At 43.8% G+C, this 17,651-nt stretch overlaps 1 protein-coding gene across 3 annotated transcripts in view; it reads left to right on the plus strand.

Annotated features, from left to right (window-relative positions):
* The window catches only part of LOC110505283 (leucine zipper protein 1), an 81,873-nt gene that overhangs the window by 41,075 nt on the left and 23,147 nt on the right, over positions 1-17,651 (plus strand). For 2 of the 3 annotated variants that reach the window (XM_021584419.2, XM_021584418.2), the window contains exon 3: positions 13,579-16,841. In XM_021584419.2, the coding sequence (XP_021440094.2) occupies positions 13,818-16,841 (3,024 nt within the window). In that variant the 5' untranslated portion in view covers positions 13,579-13,817. Of the gene's footprint in view, positions 1-13,578; positions 16,842-17,005 lie in introns of all 3 variants that reach the window. The other variant, XM_036963056.1, reaches the window with a different exon arrangement.

Here is a 17,651-nt window from a genome sequence, read left to right on the forward strand (position 1 = left end):
AAACATCACAAAATGTCGTAATATTGTATGTGCACGAACTGTTTCGGATGGGAAGCATGTGAACGCCTGTACTCTCTATCCTCCCTGCCCATATCTCTGTGAGTGATATGCTGTTGGTGGGTGGAAGCAGGGCCTGGTTGTATCTGTGCCAGGGCCTTACCACCCACAGTAGGGAGGCTGCATACCCAGGTTGATTGGGGACCCAGAAAAAGTCTGGGTTGCTGGGGTGGTATTGAAGAGGAGAAGGAAAGAGAATGATGGCAAACAGTTTGATCATTATAACCTTGTAAGGCGTTAATCCAGACTGTTTTTGTGTCTAGTGAATAGAACTTTGAAGGAGCTAAGTCAAACAACACAAGACCACTGCAGAACGTTGTTGTCCTGTCTCAGTATGTGTCTCTGTCACTCGCTCTCACCTCTCTTTTGATTTGACAAATTCTTCTTCACAGACAAACACACTGAGTCAAACATGCAGACTCACACACACATCAGTGCATGTGCACAAACACTTTTGAGACCAATGCAGACATTCGGACGCGCGCGCGCACACAGGGAGCTAGATGGTTGAAAACAGGCCACCTGGGTCCATGGAGACAGTCACCCACACCCAGGCAGATTATAGTGCACGTGCTGGGCATAACTACTCTGATTAGACTGGCCTCTTTCTCTCCTTCTGGTACCATGCAAATATTTATCCAATAATCTCCCTTTCCCTCTTTTCTTTGGAAGGACAGCCGTTTCGGCTTTGTGACTCAAAACAAAACACTCCCTGAATAGCAAAACCTGAAGTAAAGAGGCCAGCTTGTTCTTCTTAGAAAACCCCAATGTATTCAGGCAACTTCGAACGACTCCAAATCCAAAAGCAGACTACATTGAATGGTTGCGTTTCAAGAATGCCGCACACACTGAATGGGAGATTTGGAAAGAGATTGGGGGGGAATAATGATTTACTATTGAATAAGCCTTGAAGGCATTAGTTTAATATGTGTGTTTGCCATTGTCTATTTTATTCAGCATTGGTTTGTAGCACGGACGGACCTGTTATGAAAATGTGAAAGTAGTTACTTTGTTTGTATGTTGTTTTGTGAAAGGGCACAGACAACACGGAAGAGTTGTTATTGATGTCCTCGCGGAGAAGCGGCATCATCTTTAGTCGCCATGTCACTGTGGTCAAAACAGATGTACTTGAGCGTAAACAACTCTTATTTGTCTATGAAGGAGGACATTTCATTACTCATACTGTATACAGTCATTTCACGAGGAGAAAAGATCAAATGTATTTTTTTTGTCCCATTTCAGTTGTAATTCATGAACAGTTAGTCCTGAACCACGATTCTATTGAAACATCAAACTTACTTTCATTAAAAAATAAAAATAAACATAAAAATTAAGCTGCAAGAAAAAAGAGACATGACAGCACAAGAAACGACAAACCGAACATTATGGGATGGTTTTCTCTTTCTTGGAAAAACAAAAAAAATGCAGCACAAGCATCAGGTTTCAACCATCTTGTTGCTTTCACTGGCCTGCCAGTATCCAGCAGCGTAGCTGAGGACAGCCAAGAGTCCCATACTTCCAGGCCTCGGTGTCTTAGCTACTATCACACCACAAACAGACACACACAGACAGACCGACCATGTGAAGATGAGGTTGAGGCCATTGTCATTGGCTACGGGCACCGAGCCGTCGGTTATTAACAAATGTTTGAGGAACATGAACCCAAGGCTAGACTTCCAAAGTAAAGTCAAGTGCAAGGGAAAGTTCTCTATTTTTTTTTTTTTTCTCTCCCTCCCTCTTTCATGGAGAGAACAGAATGTACTGGGAGCTGCAGGCAGGAAGAGAGTGGCTAAGGCCCTAATGATATGGTGCATGATTGTAACCTTGGTGCAGCACAGAACAGCGGCTCACTTCGCTTCTCCAGTGACTGGGAGCGCTTTCACTTCCAAAACGCTTTGGTGTTGTTGGCACCAGTACACGATCTGACCCCTATCTCACTCTTTTCTCTCTTTCTACTCCTCACTTTCTCTCTGTCCTTTTCCTTGTCTTTATGACGCTGTTTTGCTCCTCCATTTTTTGGGGGGTCATGTGTGTGTGTGTTTTCTATTTTCCACTTGTTTTATCTCCTTTGTCCTGTTCCCTCGCTTTTGTCCTCTCCGGCGTGTCTTCACCTCTCTGCTGCCTCTTCCTTGTCAAGTTTGCAGTGAATCTTGTCCTCTGCCACTCTGTAGGTACGGATCCTTACTGAGTCCCACCTCATATAACCCTCTGACCTGGACCCCTTTCAACCAGGGCAATTCAAGGCTTGTATTTTATTTGACCCAGAATGCCCTTTTTCTCTTCCTTTTTGCAGTTGCTCAGTGCCCCCTTTCCCCTTACCTCAATTACATTAGAGTAAAAAAAAGGGGGGAGCCTGAAAGTTCAGGTGTTCTATTTGAAATATTTCCCTTGTTGTTGAGTACAGTACAGAGGCAACACGAGGTGTGGACATGTTTTTAAGAAGTAAGAATGACTTCAGATGGTGGGATCTCGGTTAAACCAACGTCTGTCGATCAATAGCTCCGAGGGCAGTGGTAAGTGTTCTCTTTCTGTCCATCCCTCAGTCTCTTGTTTTTCTAACTGTAGTGTTATGGCTGGTTATGAACAGACCTAGTTGTGAGGAATGTGCTCAGGAAAACAGGGGCATTTGTAGCTTCCCCCTTCAGGTTTTTCATAATTGACGAACAAAGCAATGTTCTCTCAGGAATGAAACAGCGTGTTCTATTTGGTCGCCGGTGTAATTGCCTCAGCAGCACCCCCTTCGTCCCACCCCCGACTGCTTCCAAACCTGTTCTTGCCCAATCAACTCCACACCTTTGCCGTTGTTCGATAATAATGAAGACAAATCTAGTGACCACATCGCCTAATCATTCAAAATGTTTGGCATTCGGCACGGTGTGGCAGGTTGGGCGTCTAGAGAAGCCAAAAAATGAAAGGGTGTAGCTCCTCTCGTTCCTCGTGGGCACCCAAGTGTGCAGTCTTGTCGCTTCACATTGTGTGCCAGACTCTCATTCCTTTGCCCCTCCGTTAGGCTGGCATGAATGCAGCTAATGAGGCCATAGCTCCGATAAGCGCAGGTATGTTGATTGCCTTGGCAGATGCTGCCTTGCCAGAGTCGCTTTGCACGCACTGCTGGTTCTTAAAAGCGTTTAGCTGGCGCGGTTGGCGTGCGTGTCTGAGAGTGGGGAGGCTGGGACCGACCTGGCACAGCAATATGGGGGCGACTGCCAAGACGGGAGTCCAGCCCACTGGGGCCATTTGGACCAGGCCTGGCCCGAGATCAGAGCACTTTCAGCTGTTCTGACCCAAGAGACTTGACTTTATGAGACACACTCAAGAGGGAATGGCATACGTGAATACCAGACTAAACAGGCAACATCTGAATGATGTTACACGAAACAGTAAAAAAAATAAAAAATAATCGAAAGGTGTTTTGGCCTAGGACTGGACAGGCAGTTCTGGGAACCACGGCAAATACATTCTGCATTATTTTCAATTGACAATAATAGACTCCCAACAATCCCTAAAAGATTACAAAACCACCAGACCTCATGAAAGAGGAGAATAATTCAACTGCCTTAGCGAATCTCTTTGTTTTATGAAATAATCACTGCCATGTTTACGCTCCCTGGAAATTCACTTGATTCATGTTGAACAAGGCATTTTAATGAATTGTGGGCAGAGTGGTTGGGGCAATACACAAAATGAAAAGAGATTTTAAAAAGAAATGGGCTCTGTTGAAACAGGCCCTAATAACAGTTTAACAGTTTTACCCATTGGAATACAATAGACCAACATTCAAAAGACAGTTGGAAGGATTCAAGTAGGCTTAAGTGTGTTACTCATACACACAGACACAAGATTTAGGATTATTATACATTGACTAGTTTGTTGGTCATTGACGTTGGTGATTCAGAAAATCAATCCCTTTAGTAGTCATTTTTCTGTACTCCCAAGTTCGGCCCCTTTCCGTCTTCTGGCTATCTCACTGCTAGAAACTGCTGTGCTTTTAGAAGTGACGATCATTGAATGTGGAGGAGGGGGGCCAGAAGGAAAGGTATGGAGGAGGGTGGGGGGAGGGTGGAGATGGTTGTAGACCAGGACCTGAATCATGCATGAGAGGAAAGCACCAACGATTTCATAGGAAACATGCTGACAGGCTGACTCTGTGTTAATGTCCCATGTTCTCATCATCAGAGAGGCAGCCCACCAGGGGGTTGCCAGATACCTGTTTAGTAGCTTTGTATAGGTGTCACATGGATTATTTAATAAAAACAGTGTTGTGGTAATAGGTTGAAGACTAAACTCCCCATTTTAAAGTTTTAACATGCAATACAAAAGCCTGCTGATATTCCTGGTCTGACCGAAATATGGACTGCCTTTTCCCGCCAGGCATTCATGACGTGCAGTTGTAAAGCTTGTACAGTGCCTTCAGGAAGTATTCACACCCCTGGACTTTTCCCACATTTTGTTGTTACTAACTGGGATTAAAATGGATTTAATTATTTTCTATCAACGGTCTACAAAAAACACTGTGATAGTAGAAGAATTCAAACATTTGTAAGAAAAAAACATATAAAAAAAAAAACCACTAACAGTCAAGTTTGGACACACTACTCTTAATTTTGTTTACTATTTTCTACATTGTAGAATAATAGTAAAGACATCAAAACAATGAAATAACACATGGAATCATGTTGTAACCAGAAAAGTGTTGCACACTCTTGGCATTCTCTCAACCAGCTTCATGAGGTAGTCACCTGGAATACTTTTCCAACAGTCTTGAAGGAGTTCCGACATATGCTAAGCATTTATTGTCTGCTTTTCCTTCACTCTGCGGTTCAACTCATCCCAAACCATCTCAATTGGGTTGAGGTCGGGTGATTGTGGAGGCAAGGTCATCTAATGCAGCACTCCATCACTCTCCTACTTGGTCAAATAGCACTTACACAGCCTGGAGGTGTGTTGGGTCATTGTCATGTTGCAAAACAAATTATGTACCACTAAGCGCAAACCAGATGGGATGACTTATCGTTGCAGAATGCTGTGGTAGCCAAGCTGGTTAAGAGTGCCTTGAATTCTAAATAAATCACAATGTCACCAGCAAAGCACCATTACACCACCACATCCATGCTTCACGGTGGGATCCACACATGCAGAGGTAATCTGTTCACCTACTCTGCGTCTCACAAAGACACAAGGGTTGGAATCGACCATGCATGAATCAGGTCTTCAGTCTCCTCTGAATAGTTGATGTTGAGTTGTCTGTTACTTGAACTCTGAAGCATGTATTTGGGCTGCAATCTGAGGTGAAGTTTATTGCCTGTTTTCTGGGGTTGATACATCTGCTGCAGAGGACAAGTTCATTAGAGTTAACTCTGGGTCTTCCTTTCCTTTGGCGGTCCTCATGATAGCCAGTTTCTCCGTAGCCCTTGATGGTTTTTGCAACTGCACTTGAAGAAACTTTGCAAATTCTTGAACGTTTCCAGATTGACTGACCTTTGTCTTTTAAAGTAATGATGGACTGTTTCTCTTTGCTTATTTGAAATCTTCTTGGACTTGGTCTTTTACCAACTATGGCTTGTCACAACACCACTAAATGGCTCAAACGCATGAGGAAGGAAAGAAATTCCACAAATGAACTTTTAAGAAGGCACACCTGTTAATTGAAATGCATTCCAGGTGACTACCTCATGAAGCTGGTTGACAGAATGCCAAGAGTGTGCAAAGCTGTCATCAAGGCAAAGGGTGGCTACTTTGAAGAATCTTACATTTTTTGCTTACTACATGATTACATATGTGTTATTTCATAGTTTTGATGTCATCATTATTATTCTATAATGTAGAAAATAATAGAAAACAAAGAAAATCCCTGGAAAGAGTAGGTGTCCAAACTTTTGACTGGTACTGTATATGAAAAATAAAACTGGCTCTGATTACATAAGTATTTAGTCAGTACATGTTAGAATCACCTTTGGCAGTGATTACTGGGGCGAGTCTTACTGGGTAAGTCTCTATGAGCTTTCAACACCTGCAACATTTGCCAATTTATGTAATATATTGGATTTGCCCCAAACATATCACTTTAAATTCAGGACAAAAAGTGTATTGCTTTGCAACATTTGCCACCATGCTTCAAAGGGATATTCAATATCTTTTTATTTTTACCCACCTACCAACAAGTGCCCATCTTTGCGAGGCATTGGAAAACCTCCCTGGTCTTTGTGGTTGAATCTGTGTTTGAAATTCACTGCTCAACTGGGGGAACTTAGATAATTGTATGTGTGGGGTACAGAGATAGGTAGTCATTCAAAAATTATGTTCAACGCCAGGGGATAAATTGAACACCTGCAAAATGCGGGTAGATTTAGCTATTGGCGGGTAAATATGTCAACTTCACCAGCCACATTGGCGGGTGATCTATTTGTAGGGCTCTACAGTGCAAGCATTACATTCGGATTTGTGAGTCAAAAGCAGTGGTGGAAAAAGTATCCAATTGTCATAGTTGAGTAAAAGCAAAGATACCTTTTTAATAGAAAATGACTGAAGTAAAAGTGAGTCACCCAGTAAAATAATACTTGAGTAAAATAATTTAGTTTTAAATGTATTTAAGTATCAAAAGTAAATGTAATTGCTAAATTATAAATAATTATTAAGCAAATCAGACGGCACCATTTTCTTAATTTACGGATAGCCACGGGCACACTCCAACACTCAGACATAAGCTCTGTTGTTTTTCAATGTTATTTTGAATCTGCTGCTTCAACTGATAACGAATAAACGCGGTCTACTACTAGTCACATCCCAAATCTCACAGACAGTGACATGGCTCAAGTGGCTCCGTTACCATGGTAGCCTCCCACCCTTAAAGGGGCGGCTGAAAATTCTGTCTGATATTTTGGTTAAGACTCGGGTCTGAAATTAAATTGAGCAACCTACCACATTTGCTTCTTACGAATACATTTCTTGTTTTAGAAACATTACAAAGCATGGTCATCAGTTTTTAAAAAAAATGTTATTATGGCGTACAAATATTTTGGCTGGTGATAAAAACAGATTGAATGGTGGGGCAAAAATTACATTTTGGGCCCTGTTAAACACTAATATTGCACACAGAGTCCATGCAACTTATGTGTCTTAATATGCACATTTTTACTCTGGAACATATTTAAGCTGGCCATAACAAATTGGTTGAATACTTATTGACTTCAGACATTTCAGCTTTAGGCCAGTGACACAAATCTCAATTGAAAATGATGTCTTAACACAACAAAATGTGGAAACGGTCAAGGGGTGTGAATAGGGCTGTTAAGGTGACCATATTACCGCCACACCGGCAGTCACTAGTCATGACAACAGTCAAATTCCGCTTGAGCGTTTTGTCACGGTTATTGGGCTTCTCCAAGCTCTGATGCTGCTGATGGTCATTAGTAGCCTACCAAACTCGCTAACTACCTGGTACTCAGCACATTTAATCCGCTTTACAACTGGTGTAGAGCCTAACTGGCATACATGCACAGTGTGTGAGTTTCCAGTTTGAGGAAGATAATTCTCACCATAAAAATGCAACTTTACAATAAATGCATTACATGCGTAATTATGGTCACTTTTGAGAATGGTGTTTTCCTGCGAATTGAACATTCACGCTTATAGCCTACTGCCGTGTGTGCATTGCTGTGCTAATAATGTGAAGAAATAGCTTTAATAGTTAATCAACATTTTTAGCTAAACGTTCTGATCTGTTGCGTCAGACTCATTGCTTAAAACTGTTTTTTTATGCAAGTGGTTGTATTAATTTGGGGTCTATCGCATCCCACAACTGTCCCAGACTATTTTGGAGTATTTATTTATTGTTCAGAATATAATAGGTCAATGTTTGTTCTATGGGGGAATAGTAGATGGACATAGGCTAATGCTTTTGCTGTTCGTTAGCCCTACTCATGTTCTTGTCTGACAAAGTAAATGTGGACAGTTCTTCCAAAAGCTTCAATACATGCCTCGGAATTGGATAAGGACGTGCCCAGTTGCATTCCTGATGTGTCTGTCTTCACTTGTAGCCTGTGAGAAAGACCCGATCACGTGATTGAGAGCCGTGTGAGTGAGAGGTGCTTTGACATGCAACTGGGAGAAGGGAATTCTAATTATTATATTCAGACCAAGGGCACAACGAGCACTGCTGTAAAAAGGCATGGATTTTTTTTAGGGTGCTTTACGGCACCCAAAGGGAATGCAGCCAGGAAATTCGAGGCATTATTAAGTGCATGTCAAATTGTGAATGAGAGACTGATGAATTGTGTACAGCTTGAGCAACAAAAACTAAGCAGAGCTCATGCCTAATCATAACTTTTTTCAAATCCTCATTAGTCACATCATGCAGCCTTAGAATGTTTTAAAAATCAAAACGTATAGCTCAAACCTTGCATCACAACTAAAGTTGCATACAGTGCTTCTGGAATGTATTACGACCCCTTCACTTTTTCCACATTTTTTTTACATTACAGCCTTAATCTAAAATTTATTGAATAATTTTTTCCCCTCATCAATCTACACACAATATCCCACAATCACCAGTTTAAAAAAAAAAATCCACTTAATTAAATAAACGGATACCTGCTATGAGACTCAATTGCGCTCAGGTGCATCCTGTTTCCATTGATGATCCTTGAGATGTTTGTACAACTGATTGGAGTCCATTTGTGGTAAATTCAATTAATTGAACATGATTTGGAAAGGCAAACACTTGTCTATATAAGGTCCCACAGTTGATAGTGCATATCAGAGCAAAAACCAAGCCATGAGGTCGCAGGAGTTGTCCGTAGAGCTCCGAGACAGGATTTTGTCAAGGCACCGATCTGGAGAAAAGTACCTAAAGAAAATCTGAAGGTCATTGAAGGTCCCCACCAACACAATGGCCTCATTCTTAAATGGAAGAAGTTTGGAGCCACCAAGACTCTTCCTAGAGCTGGTCGCCAGGCGAAACTGAGCAATCGGGGGGGAAGGGCCTTGGTCAGCGAGGTGACCAAGAACCCAATGGTCACTCTGACAGAGCTCCAGAGGGACAACCATCTCTGAAGCACTCCACCAATCAGGCCTTTATGGTAGAGTGGCCAGACGGAAGCCACTCTTCAGTAAAAGGCCCATGACAGCCTGCTTGGAGTTTGCCAAAAGGCACCCAAAGGCCTCTGACCATGAGAAACATTCTCTGGTCTGAAGAAACCAAGATTGAACTCTTTGGCCTGAATACCAACTGTCACGTCTGGAGGAAACCTCGCACCATCCCTATGGTGAAGCATGGTGGTGACAGCATCATGCTGTGAGGATGTTTTTCAGCGGCAGGGACTGGGAGTCTAGTCAGTATCGAGGGAAAGATGAACAGAGCAAAGTACAGAGATCCTAGATGAAAACCTGCTCCAGAACACTCGGGACCTCAGACTAGGACAAATGTTAATCTTCCAACAGGACAACAAACCGAAGTATACAGCCAAGACAACGCAGTAGTGGCTTCCAGATAAGTCTCAATGTCCTTGAGTGGCCCAGCCAGAGCCTGGACTTGATCATCTCTGGGGACACCTGAAAATAGCTGTGCAGTGACGCTCCCCATCCAACCTGACAGAGCTTGAGAGGATCTGCAGAGAAGGATGGGAGAAACTCCCCAAATACAGGCATGCCAAGCTTGTAGCGTCATACCCAAGAAGACCCGAGACTGTAATCGCTGCCAAAGGTGCTTCAACAAATTACTGAGTAATGCGTCTGAATGCTTATGTAAATGTAATCTGTGTTTTTTTTATTTTTTATAAATTTGCAAAAAATTCTAAACCTGTTTTTGCTTTGTCATTATGGGGTATTGTGTGTAGATTGATGACGAAAAAAACGATTTAATCAATTTTAGAATAAGGCTGTAACGTAGCAAATTGTGGAAAAAGTCAAGGGGTCTGAATAATTTCCGAATGCACTGTAACTAAATGAAGCATATAGGAGTACTTGTTTCTTTGTTAACCGCTCAACACAGAATAGCCGCATGTGCGCACTTCCTCAAATAGTTTTGAAGAAAATATCCTTTATATTTTATTGAGCTATGTTCAATTATATTCTTCATGCTATAAAATAATGCCACGGAATTCTAAGCCAGTCTTACCTTCTAAATGAACTAGTGAAGCCCACAGCAATATGGCATTGCCAGATCCGGGCCTAACATCAGGACAACTGAGTATGCTCTTCTGTTCTTCTGAAATAGGTTACATTGTCTTCATATCATGTTTCCTTGGGCCTGTTTAAATAACGAATGGATTTATTGTGATGGTGTAGGCCAGAAATATTATTTGGCCCCTGACAGCCCCCCAAATTAATTATGAATATTTCTTTCCGGCCCCAAATGCATTGTCCCAAGAAGGAAGTACCTAAACAATGCAAAGGTTACATTTGAACTTGCTTCATGAGGAGAGAGAAAGCAGGAGTCAACTAATAAAGCAGGCAGCGGAACATTTTGTGGCTCTGCTGAAACGTAAAGCTGGAACCGCAGCGCAATCAATAGGTGAACAGCGCCTGGTGCTGAAAATATAGCTGACTTGTTATATCAGTGTTGCCCAGCAACATATGGAGAAAAACTACACCAGTCAAGTAATTCATTTCAACAATCTTCATTGTTATTTGACTTTACAAACAACAAGAGGGCTTATGCCTATATAAAATAACTTAACTGGCTGAGGTAGGCTGAGACTATGAGGCTTAACAGAATCTTTCACAAAAAGATATAGCCTAATAGAAGTGGGCTTTTTAAAAAAAAAAATAGGCCTACTTACAATTTGTAACTGGCCAAAACTGTAGCATACATAATAAACAGAAAATACTGTCAGATTGAGATGTAAATATTCCTAGATAAGCACTCACAATAATGTTAGTATTGACTAAATACAGTCATATAGGCCGATAAGTTACTTACTCACTCAATGGGAAAAGTTGTGTTTTCCCTCGGTCACGATCTTGTGGATGTCGGGTAAGATGATGTGATTTTGACCTCGATTGACTTGTGAAAGCCGGTTCCTGTTGTGAGTCTATATTGTGTTCATAGAGGAAAATGAGGACTCGCAGAGATGTAAGTCGATCCAAACATTGTTAGCACATAAAATGCACATTTCTTTACTGTGCTGTATTCCTCTGAGCATGCCACCCAAAACACACACAAGCATTCCTGAGTGTATTCCCTGATTTGGCTCGATGTCTGGAATTAAATCGTTTCAGTTTGAATTGCGGCCTCTTTCAGCGAGGGTATCGTTTTCTTAGCAAGGGAGGAAAATTCTCCACCTGGGTGGACAGAGGATCACATACAAACACTATCTTTTGGCATGATGTCGTCTTCAAATCTGGTGGAGAAGTTGTCAGCTGCTCGATGAAAATCTTCCACCTCCGTGACAATGCTGCGGCCTGGACCCTCCGCCTGTCGTTTCCAAATCGAGTAACTCAAGCTTCTCCACCATGTCCACAAGTTTTCCCTCTTCCTTGTAACTACATATTTAACCTGTTTAAGTGACAGAATATGTCAGCCAAAAAAGGTGTGTGTGTGTGTGTGTGTGTGTAGCTTGCAGTTAAGGCTTCAATGTTTCTGTGTTGGGCCTCTGTCTGGGACGGGAAGGCCACTTTGAAATTCCATGCTTCGACTCAGAATGACGTCTGAGATGTAATAATTTGCTAACAGCAACATAATCATTGCAAATACGATTGGGAAAAAATGGTAAGATGAACGCACATCTCTCTGTACGTTCTTCCCGGAAACTTCCATTTTCATTTTCCGCCTTTTTTTTAATACTTTTTGAGAGCAACATTTTCTCTTGCTATCCAGCTAATTGTTTTTGAAAGAATGTTGACGTTAGAAAAAGTAGTGTAGGCTACGTAGACCTGTTTTTCCCCACCAATCAACTCACTTAGAAATAGACAAAAGTAATCATTGAATAGAGACATGGTGATTTTATGAGCTTAATCAGATCGAATGTATTATGTTATTGTCACTGAATGTATTATGTACTAATCATATGTGTTAAATGTTGTTCAATTTGTAGTGTAGTAGGCCAATTAATTGTGGTAATATTATATAATAATTATGATCTGGCCCGTCGACTATTAGCTGATAAAATTGTTGGGACAAAAGCGAAACCTAGTTGACCAACACTGTTGTAGGCTATATTGCATGGATTTATTCGACTTTTTAACATGAAAATGTTCCAAAGTTCTGCATCAGGCTGTGTGATAGCCAGGAGATGCTAAATGTGTTTATGTTAATTCATCGTAAATTACTGTGAGACCGGAAGTTATTATTATCAGTGGCTGACCAAATTTCATGACCGGCACAACCCTAGGTGTGAATACTTTCTGAAGGCACTGTATACACTGAGTGCACAAAACATTAGGAACACCTTCCTAATATTGAGTTGCGCCCCCTTTTGCCCCCAGAACAGTTCAATTCGTCAGGGCATGGACTCCACAAGGTGACGAAAGCATTCCAATTATGCTGGTGTTGACTCCAATGCTTCCCACTGTTGTCTCGTTGGGTGATGGAATATTATTGATAATACGACAAAACTGTTGAGTGTGAAAACCCCAGCAGCTGCAATTCTTAACACACTCAAACCAGAGTGTTACCACCATACCCTGTTCAAAGGCACTTCAATATTTTGTCTTGCCCATTCACCCTCTGAATGGCACACATACACAACTCATGTCTCAGGGCTTACATATCCTTATTTAACATGTCTCCTCCCCTTCATCTACACTTATTGAAGTGGATTTAACAGGTGTCATCAATAAGGGATCACAGTTTTTACCTGGTCAATATGTCATGGAAGAGCATGTTCCTAATGTTTTGTACACTCAGTGTATCTCTCCAAGGTCCTGATCATGAGTGGTGTGTAGCAATGCCCTATGCTTGTTGCCATGGTGACAGCCATGTGAGTGGAAGCTTGTCATTTGGATATACTGCTGTCAGCAGAACGGCAGAGAAATCAATGCTGGGACGTTGGCAGAGGCTGCAGGAGGGAGTAGCGTTCTTTTGAATGCTACCCTCCAGTCTCCAGTGGCCATACGACGAGGCAAGGTAAAAGGTGTCTTCGTAGAATTGCTGTCATAGCATTTCATTTTGGTTGTAGTGATCTTAATCATCTGTCTAGGTTACCGTGTGCATTTACTATGTATGAGCACTTGTGTATGTGTCTACGTGCTGAATTACGCTGGTCCTCTTTTTTTTCCCACCCATTTGCCCCAGCCCTTTGCATTACTGGGTGTGTTTGGGCCGGCCCAGCTCTTCTCATGGTTTGTGTTGCAGTAATCAGGCGGAACTGTGAAATCATATGCTGAGTGTGCAGGTCTGCTACACGGTGCAATCAAGTACAGTCAAACAATTTCTCGCTCTCTGTGGACTACACTCTTTCACCATCTTCTCGGTCCTTATGTGTTCTCAACAGTTACTGAAATGTTTGCTGATCCTCAGAATCACTGAGGTCAGTCAGTAATAATTTCTAATTTTGTTGCAACTCTGTTATTTTTTTCTTTCAGGTGATAGACACCCATGTTGACCATCAAGCTGAGGGGAGTTGAAGGAATAAGAACCAACCAAAGAAAAAGGGAGAAGACATTGTGTGGAGAGGAGAAAGGGACTGAACATAACTCAACATTACGGACTTGTGACTCATAATTTTAACCAGAGAAGGACTGCCACACAAATGTGGACCTCCCAAAAAGTAGTAAAATAATTTCCCCTTTCCATATAGAAGACAACAGCAATAATATCTGTGATGTCTGAAAACAAAGACATAACGAATCGCCACCTGCGGCACAAGCTGCAAAGCCTGGGACGACGGCTGGATGAGCTTGAGGAGGCCACCAACAAGCTCCAGAAGTCTGAAGATGAGCTGCTGGATCTGCAGGACAAGATCATCCAGGCAGAGGGCAGCAACTCCTCCATGCTGGGCGATGTAGAGGCCCTGCGCAAGCGGCTGCTGAGGATTGAAGGCAAAGACGAGGAGGTGTGCAAGGCAGAGGATCTCTGCCGCACAGTGAGGGAGAAACTGGAGGAGGAGGAGAGCTTGACCAAGGACCTAAAGTCTGAGATTGAGCGCCTGCAGAGGAGGATGGCTGAGTTGGAGAAGTTGGAAGAGGCCTTCGGCAAGAGCAAGTCAGACTGCAGCCAGCTCTGCCTCAATCTCAATGAAGAGAAGAACCTGACCCGGAAGCTCTCCTCTGAGCTTGAGGCCCTCAAGGCCCGTATGATGGAAGTGGATGCATCAGAGGTAAGGCTGGACCGGGCTGAGAAGTTTCTGGCAGGGGAGCTGGAGCAGCTCAAGGGCCTCACTCAGACTTTTGTGAGTGAGAGGAAGAGGCTCCTGGAGAAGCAAAGGGAGGATGAGAAGCTTATACTAAAACTGACCGAAAAGCTGGATTGTCAGAAGAACAGGATCGGCCGAGCAGATCCCAGCCGCACAGACTTGAGGGACCTCCGCATTGAAGATGACCTCTCATCTGGCCTGACTAGCAAGCTTGGGCGCAAGAAGAGCGTGGACTACCTGAAACTGGGCGATGACGTTGGGCTAAGGAATAAGTCAGAAAACGAGAAGAACAGCCTTGATGGCCAGGAAGACAACAAAGTCAAGGAACTCACCCAGGAAGTTGAGAGGCTGAAGAACCGGCTGAAGCAACTGGAACTAGTGGAGGAGGATCTCAAGAGCACAGAGTCAAAGAGCGGAGAGCTACAGGAGAAGTTCCAACAGGAGAGGTCCCGCAGCCGAGCCCTCAATGATCAGGTGGAGCAGCTTAGAATGCAGCTGTGCAGTCACGGCAATGGAGGGCTTAGCAGTCCAGCAAAGGTCCTTGAGAATGGCAAGGCAGAAAATGAAGAGATCAATGTCCGGGGTGGGTTCAGGAAGGACAAGCCTAAGTACAGGAGTGCTGCAGCTGCAGAGCCAGCCGCCCCCAAGTACAAGAGCAGAGAGCTGTCCCCGCAGCACAAGAGGGAGACCAAGCTGAGGAGCAAAGAGCTGAGCAACTCTGAGGAAATTTCTCCGAAGTCTGTCAGGAGGGCACTCAGTCCTTCACACAAGAGCAGGAGGACACCAAAGACTGGATCCTCAACTGCCTCTGACAATGTAGTGAAAGAAATAGGTAGAAGGGTGGAGGACAAAACAACAAGGGGAGGAGCCCATACTCCTGTTAGCACGTCTTTGAGTGACAGCAAGAAGGTCTCGGTTCTTAATCGCTACCCTCCAGCAGCTAATGACCAGAAGCCATGGAAGACATCTCAGAAGCCAAGTGAGAGTGAAAGCAAAAAGAGCCAAGTGGATAAGTTTTCTAGAAAGAATGTTGGTTGTGACAGTGAGTCAAACAATTCTGTTGTGGTGCCTGAAAGCTCAAGCAAGACCAACACAGTCTCCCCTCCTGAAAAGGATGCTTCTGCGTCTGACCTGGTGTCTGTCGACCTGGTTCAAGAGGCTCCTCCAGTGTCAGACCTCTCACAGGCCAATGGGTCGTACACTGCTTACAAGTCCCATGTGTCCCCGCTGGTCAGTGATCATGGCTCTGAGGGTCACTCTTCAGCCTCTGAGACTGAATCCACTGGGTCCAGGCCCTCAGAACCAGAGCCTGTGTCTGAGGTGGCAGCACTGAGTAGCAGAACCTCCAACCCTCCGAAGTACTCTAGATACTCTCGCCTACAAGACTCCCAGTCAGAGGGTTCCTCCACCAGGAGCTCGATTGACGAGGAGCAGAACAGGCTGTTGATGGCTGAAGGAGGATATCTGGAGCCCACTCACACCCCAGCAGGGATGGAGGTCCGCAGGGTCTGCAGCCCACGGGAGGCCCTGAGGTCAAAGGCAGTCATCAAGCCGGCCATTGTGGAGATTGATAGGAAGGAAGTTATGATATCCGGAGTCGGGGCAGAGTTCTTGACCTCCAATGGCAAGCCCAAAATCTCCACGAAACCTGTCCTGACCACCAACAAGATGACCAGCAGCATCACTATCTACCCCAACGATCCCAGCTCTTCCAGGACCAGCAGCCGCAGCAGCAGTGTATCCAGCGAGCCACCAGTCAAGGAACGCCACACGTCCACTAGCAACATTGTCATCGGGCCCAGTGAGCACAGGGGGAACATCTCTATCCCCTATGAGATCTCCATTCCCAAGAGTGAGATCACCCTCCGGCCATCCATAGATGGCCCGGACGAAACAGATCAACCAGGGGTGCTAGGGATGGCCCGTGCGGAGACGCACCTACGCCCCCGAAGCAGCTTCAGCCTCCAGTCACCGGAGACCATCTCAGACTTCAACAACGACACAGAGTCAGGTTTCGAGAGCAGCAGTAGCAGCACTACCACCGTCACCAGCTGGAGGAGACACCACAGCCACCACACCTCCCAGGACGACGGTCTCCCAGAGATGAGAAACCTGACTGTGCGGAGCACCTGGAGGAACAGGGGGGCGGCATCTGTGGACGAGCCTGGCCAGGGAGCCAGGCTGGAAGGGGTGGGTTCTGAAGATGAGTTAGAGTCGGCCACCACGTGGAGGGCGTACCGAGCCACCACTGTCCTGGACAAGGAGGAGAAGGTTAATGCCACAGGGGCCTCTACATCACGGGCAGCCAAGCCATCGCCAGCAGAGCTGTACATGCGCAGGATTAAGAACAGTGTGGTGACCACCAGGGACATTGCAGAGCCGGTGCGCCGGAGCAAGAGCTCTCTGTCACCAACTGAGGAAGTTATGCAGAGGAGTATCCCCCACGAGCCTGTCAGTTCTCAGGAGCTCACACCCCGGCAGACACAACCCATGGTGAGTTTAACTTCTGTACAAACTGTCTTTGAAAAGTATTAGCAGACCTTGTGGAGCCCCCACAATTTAGTATCAAACATGAGGAAATAATTATGCTCAGTGTTTTTAGATTTCTGTCACTTCACTAATCTGACTCAAACAAAACACCATTTGTTTAATTTCAGATTAAAGGTGAACAGCAGGTTGTTGCCAGCATTTGGCAAATAATACATACTCAGGATGTTTAGTCTTTTGAAGAATGGAAAAAATACTCAACAGAAGCTACTGTTCTTATACCATCTGCTTACAATAGTTCTTAAGCCTGTTGCATATCTGGTCATTGAGTCTTGACAAGGAAATGTACAGGGATACTGTATTTGGCTCTATTAATATGATACAAATGTCCTTGAAGTGGTACTCAGTATAAAGTAAATATTGCAAATAGTGAGCTATATTTATATGCTCAACATTTTTTCTAAATCATATTCGAATAGTGAAATAATTAAATGAAAATAAAGTAATGCATTTTTTCCCCCAAAAAAAGTGGCACCCCTGTTTTCAATACCTTTTCAATACTTCACCTTGCGAGGGAAAGGCACTGATCTTTTTTCTAAAATGTTTTATGAGATTGGGAGGGATCTTAACCTCGTCCCCGGGATTGAATTGCAGGTGCATAGAGCCTAGTAACAGTTTGGGACTATTTGGAAGTTAGGGGTTGTGGATTTACTGAGTGGCATGCTAATCAATTCAAATTCTGAGTAAATCAAACAAATCAGGTGTGGCTCTAAATCAAGGCGGGAGAGGGTGGTCACTAGTTAACACAGCCACAAA

This window comes from Oncorhynchus mykiss, chromosome 25, assembly GCF_013265735.2.
Source record: "Oncorhynchus mykiss isolate Arlee chromosome 25, USDA_OmykA_1.1, whole genome shotgun sequence".
Classification (NCBI taxonomy): domain Eukaryota; kingdom Metazoa; phylum Chordata; class Actinopteri; order Salmoniformes; family Salmonidae; genus Oncorhynchus; species Oncorhynchus mykiss.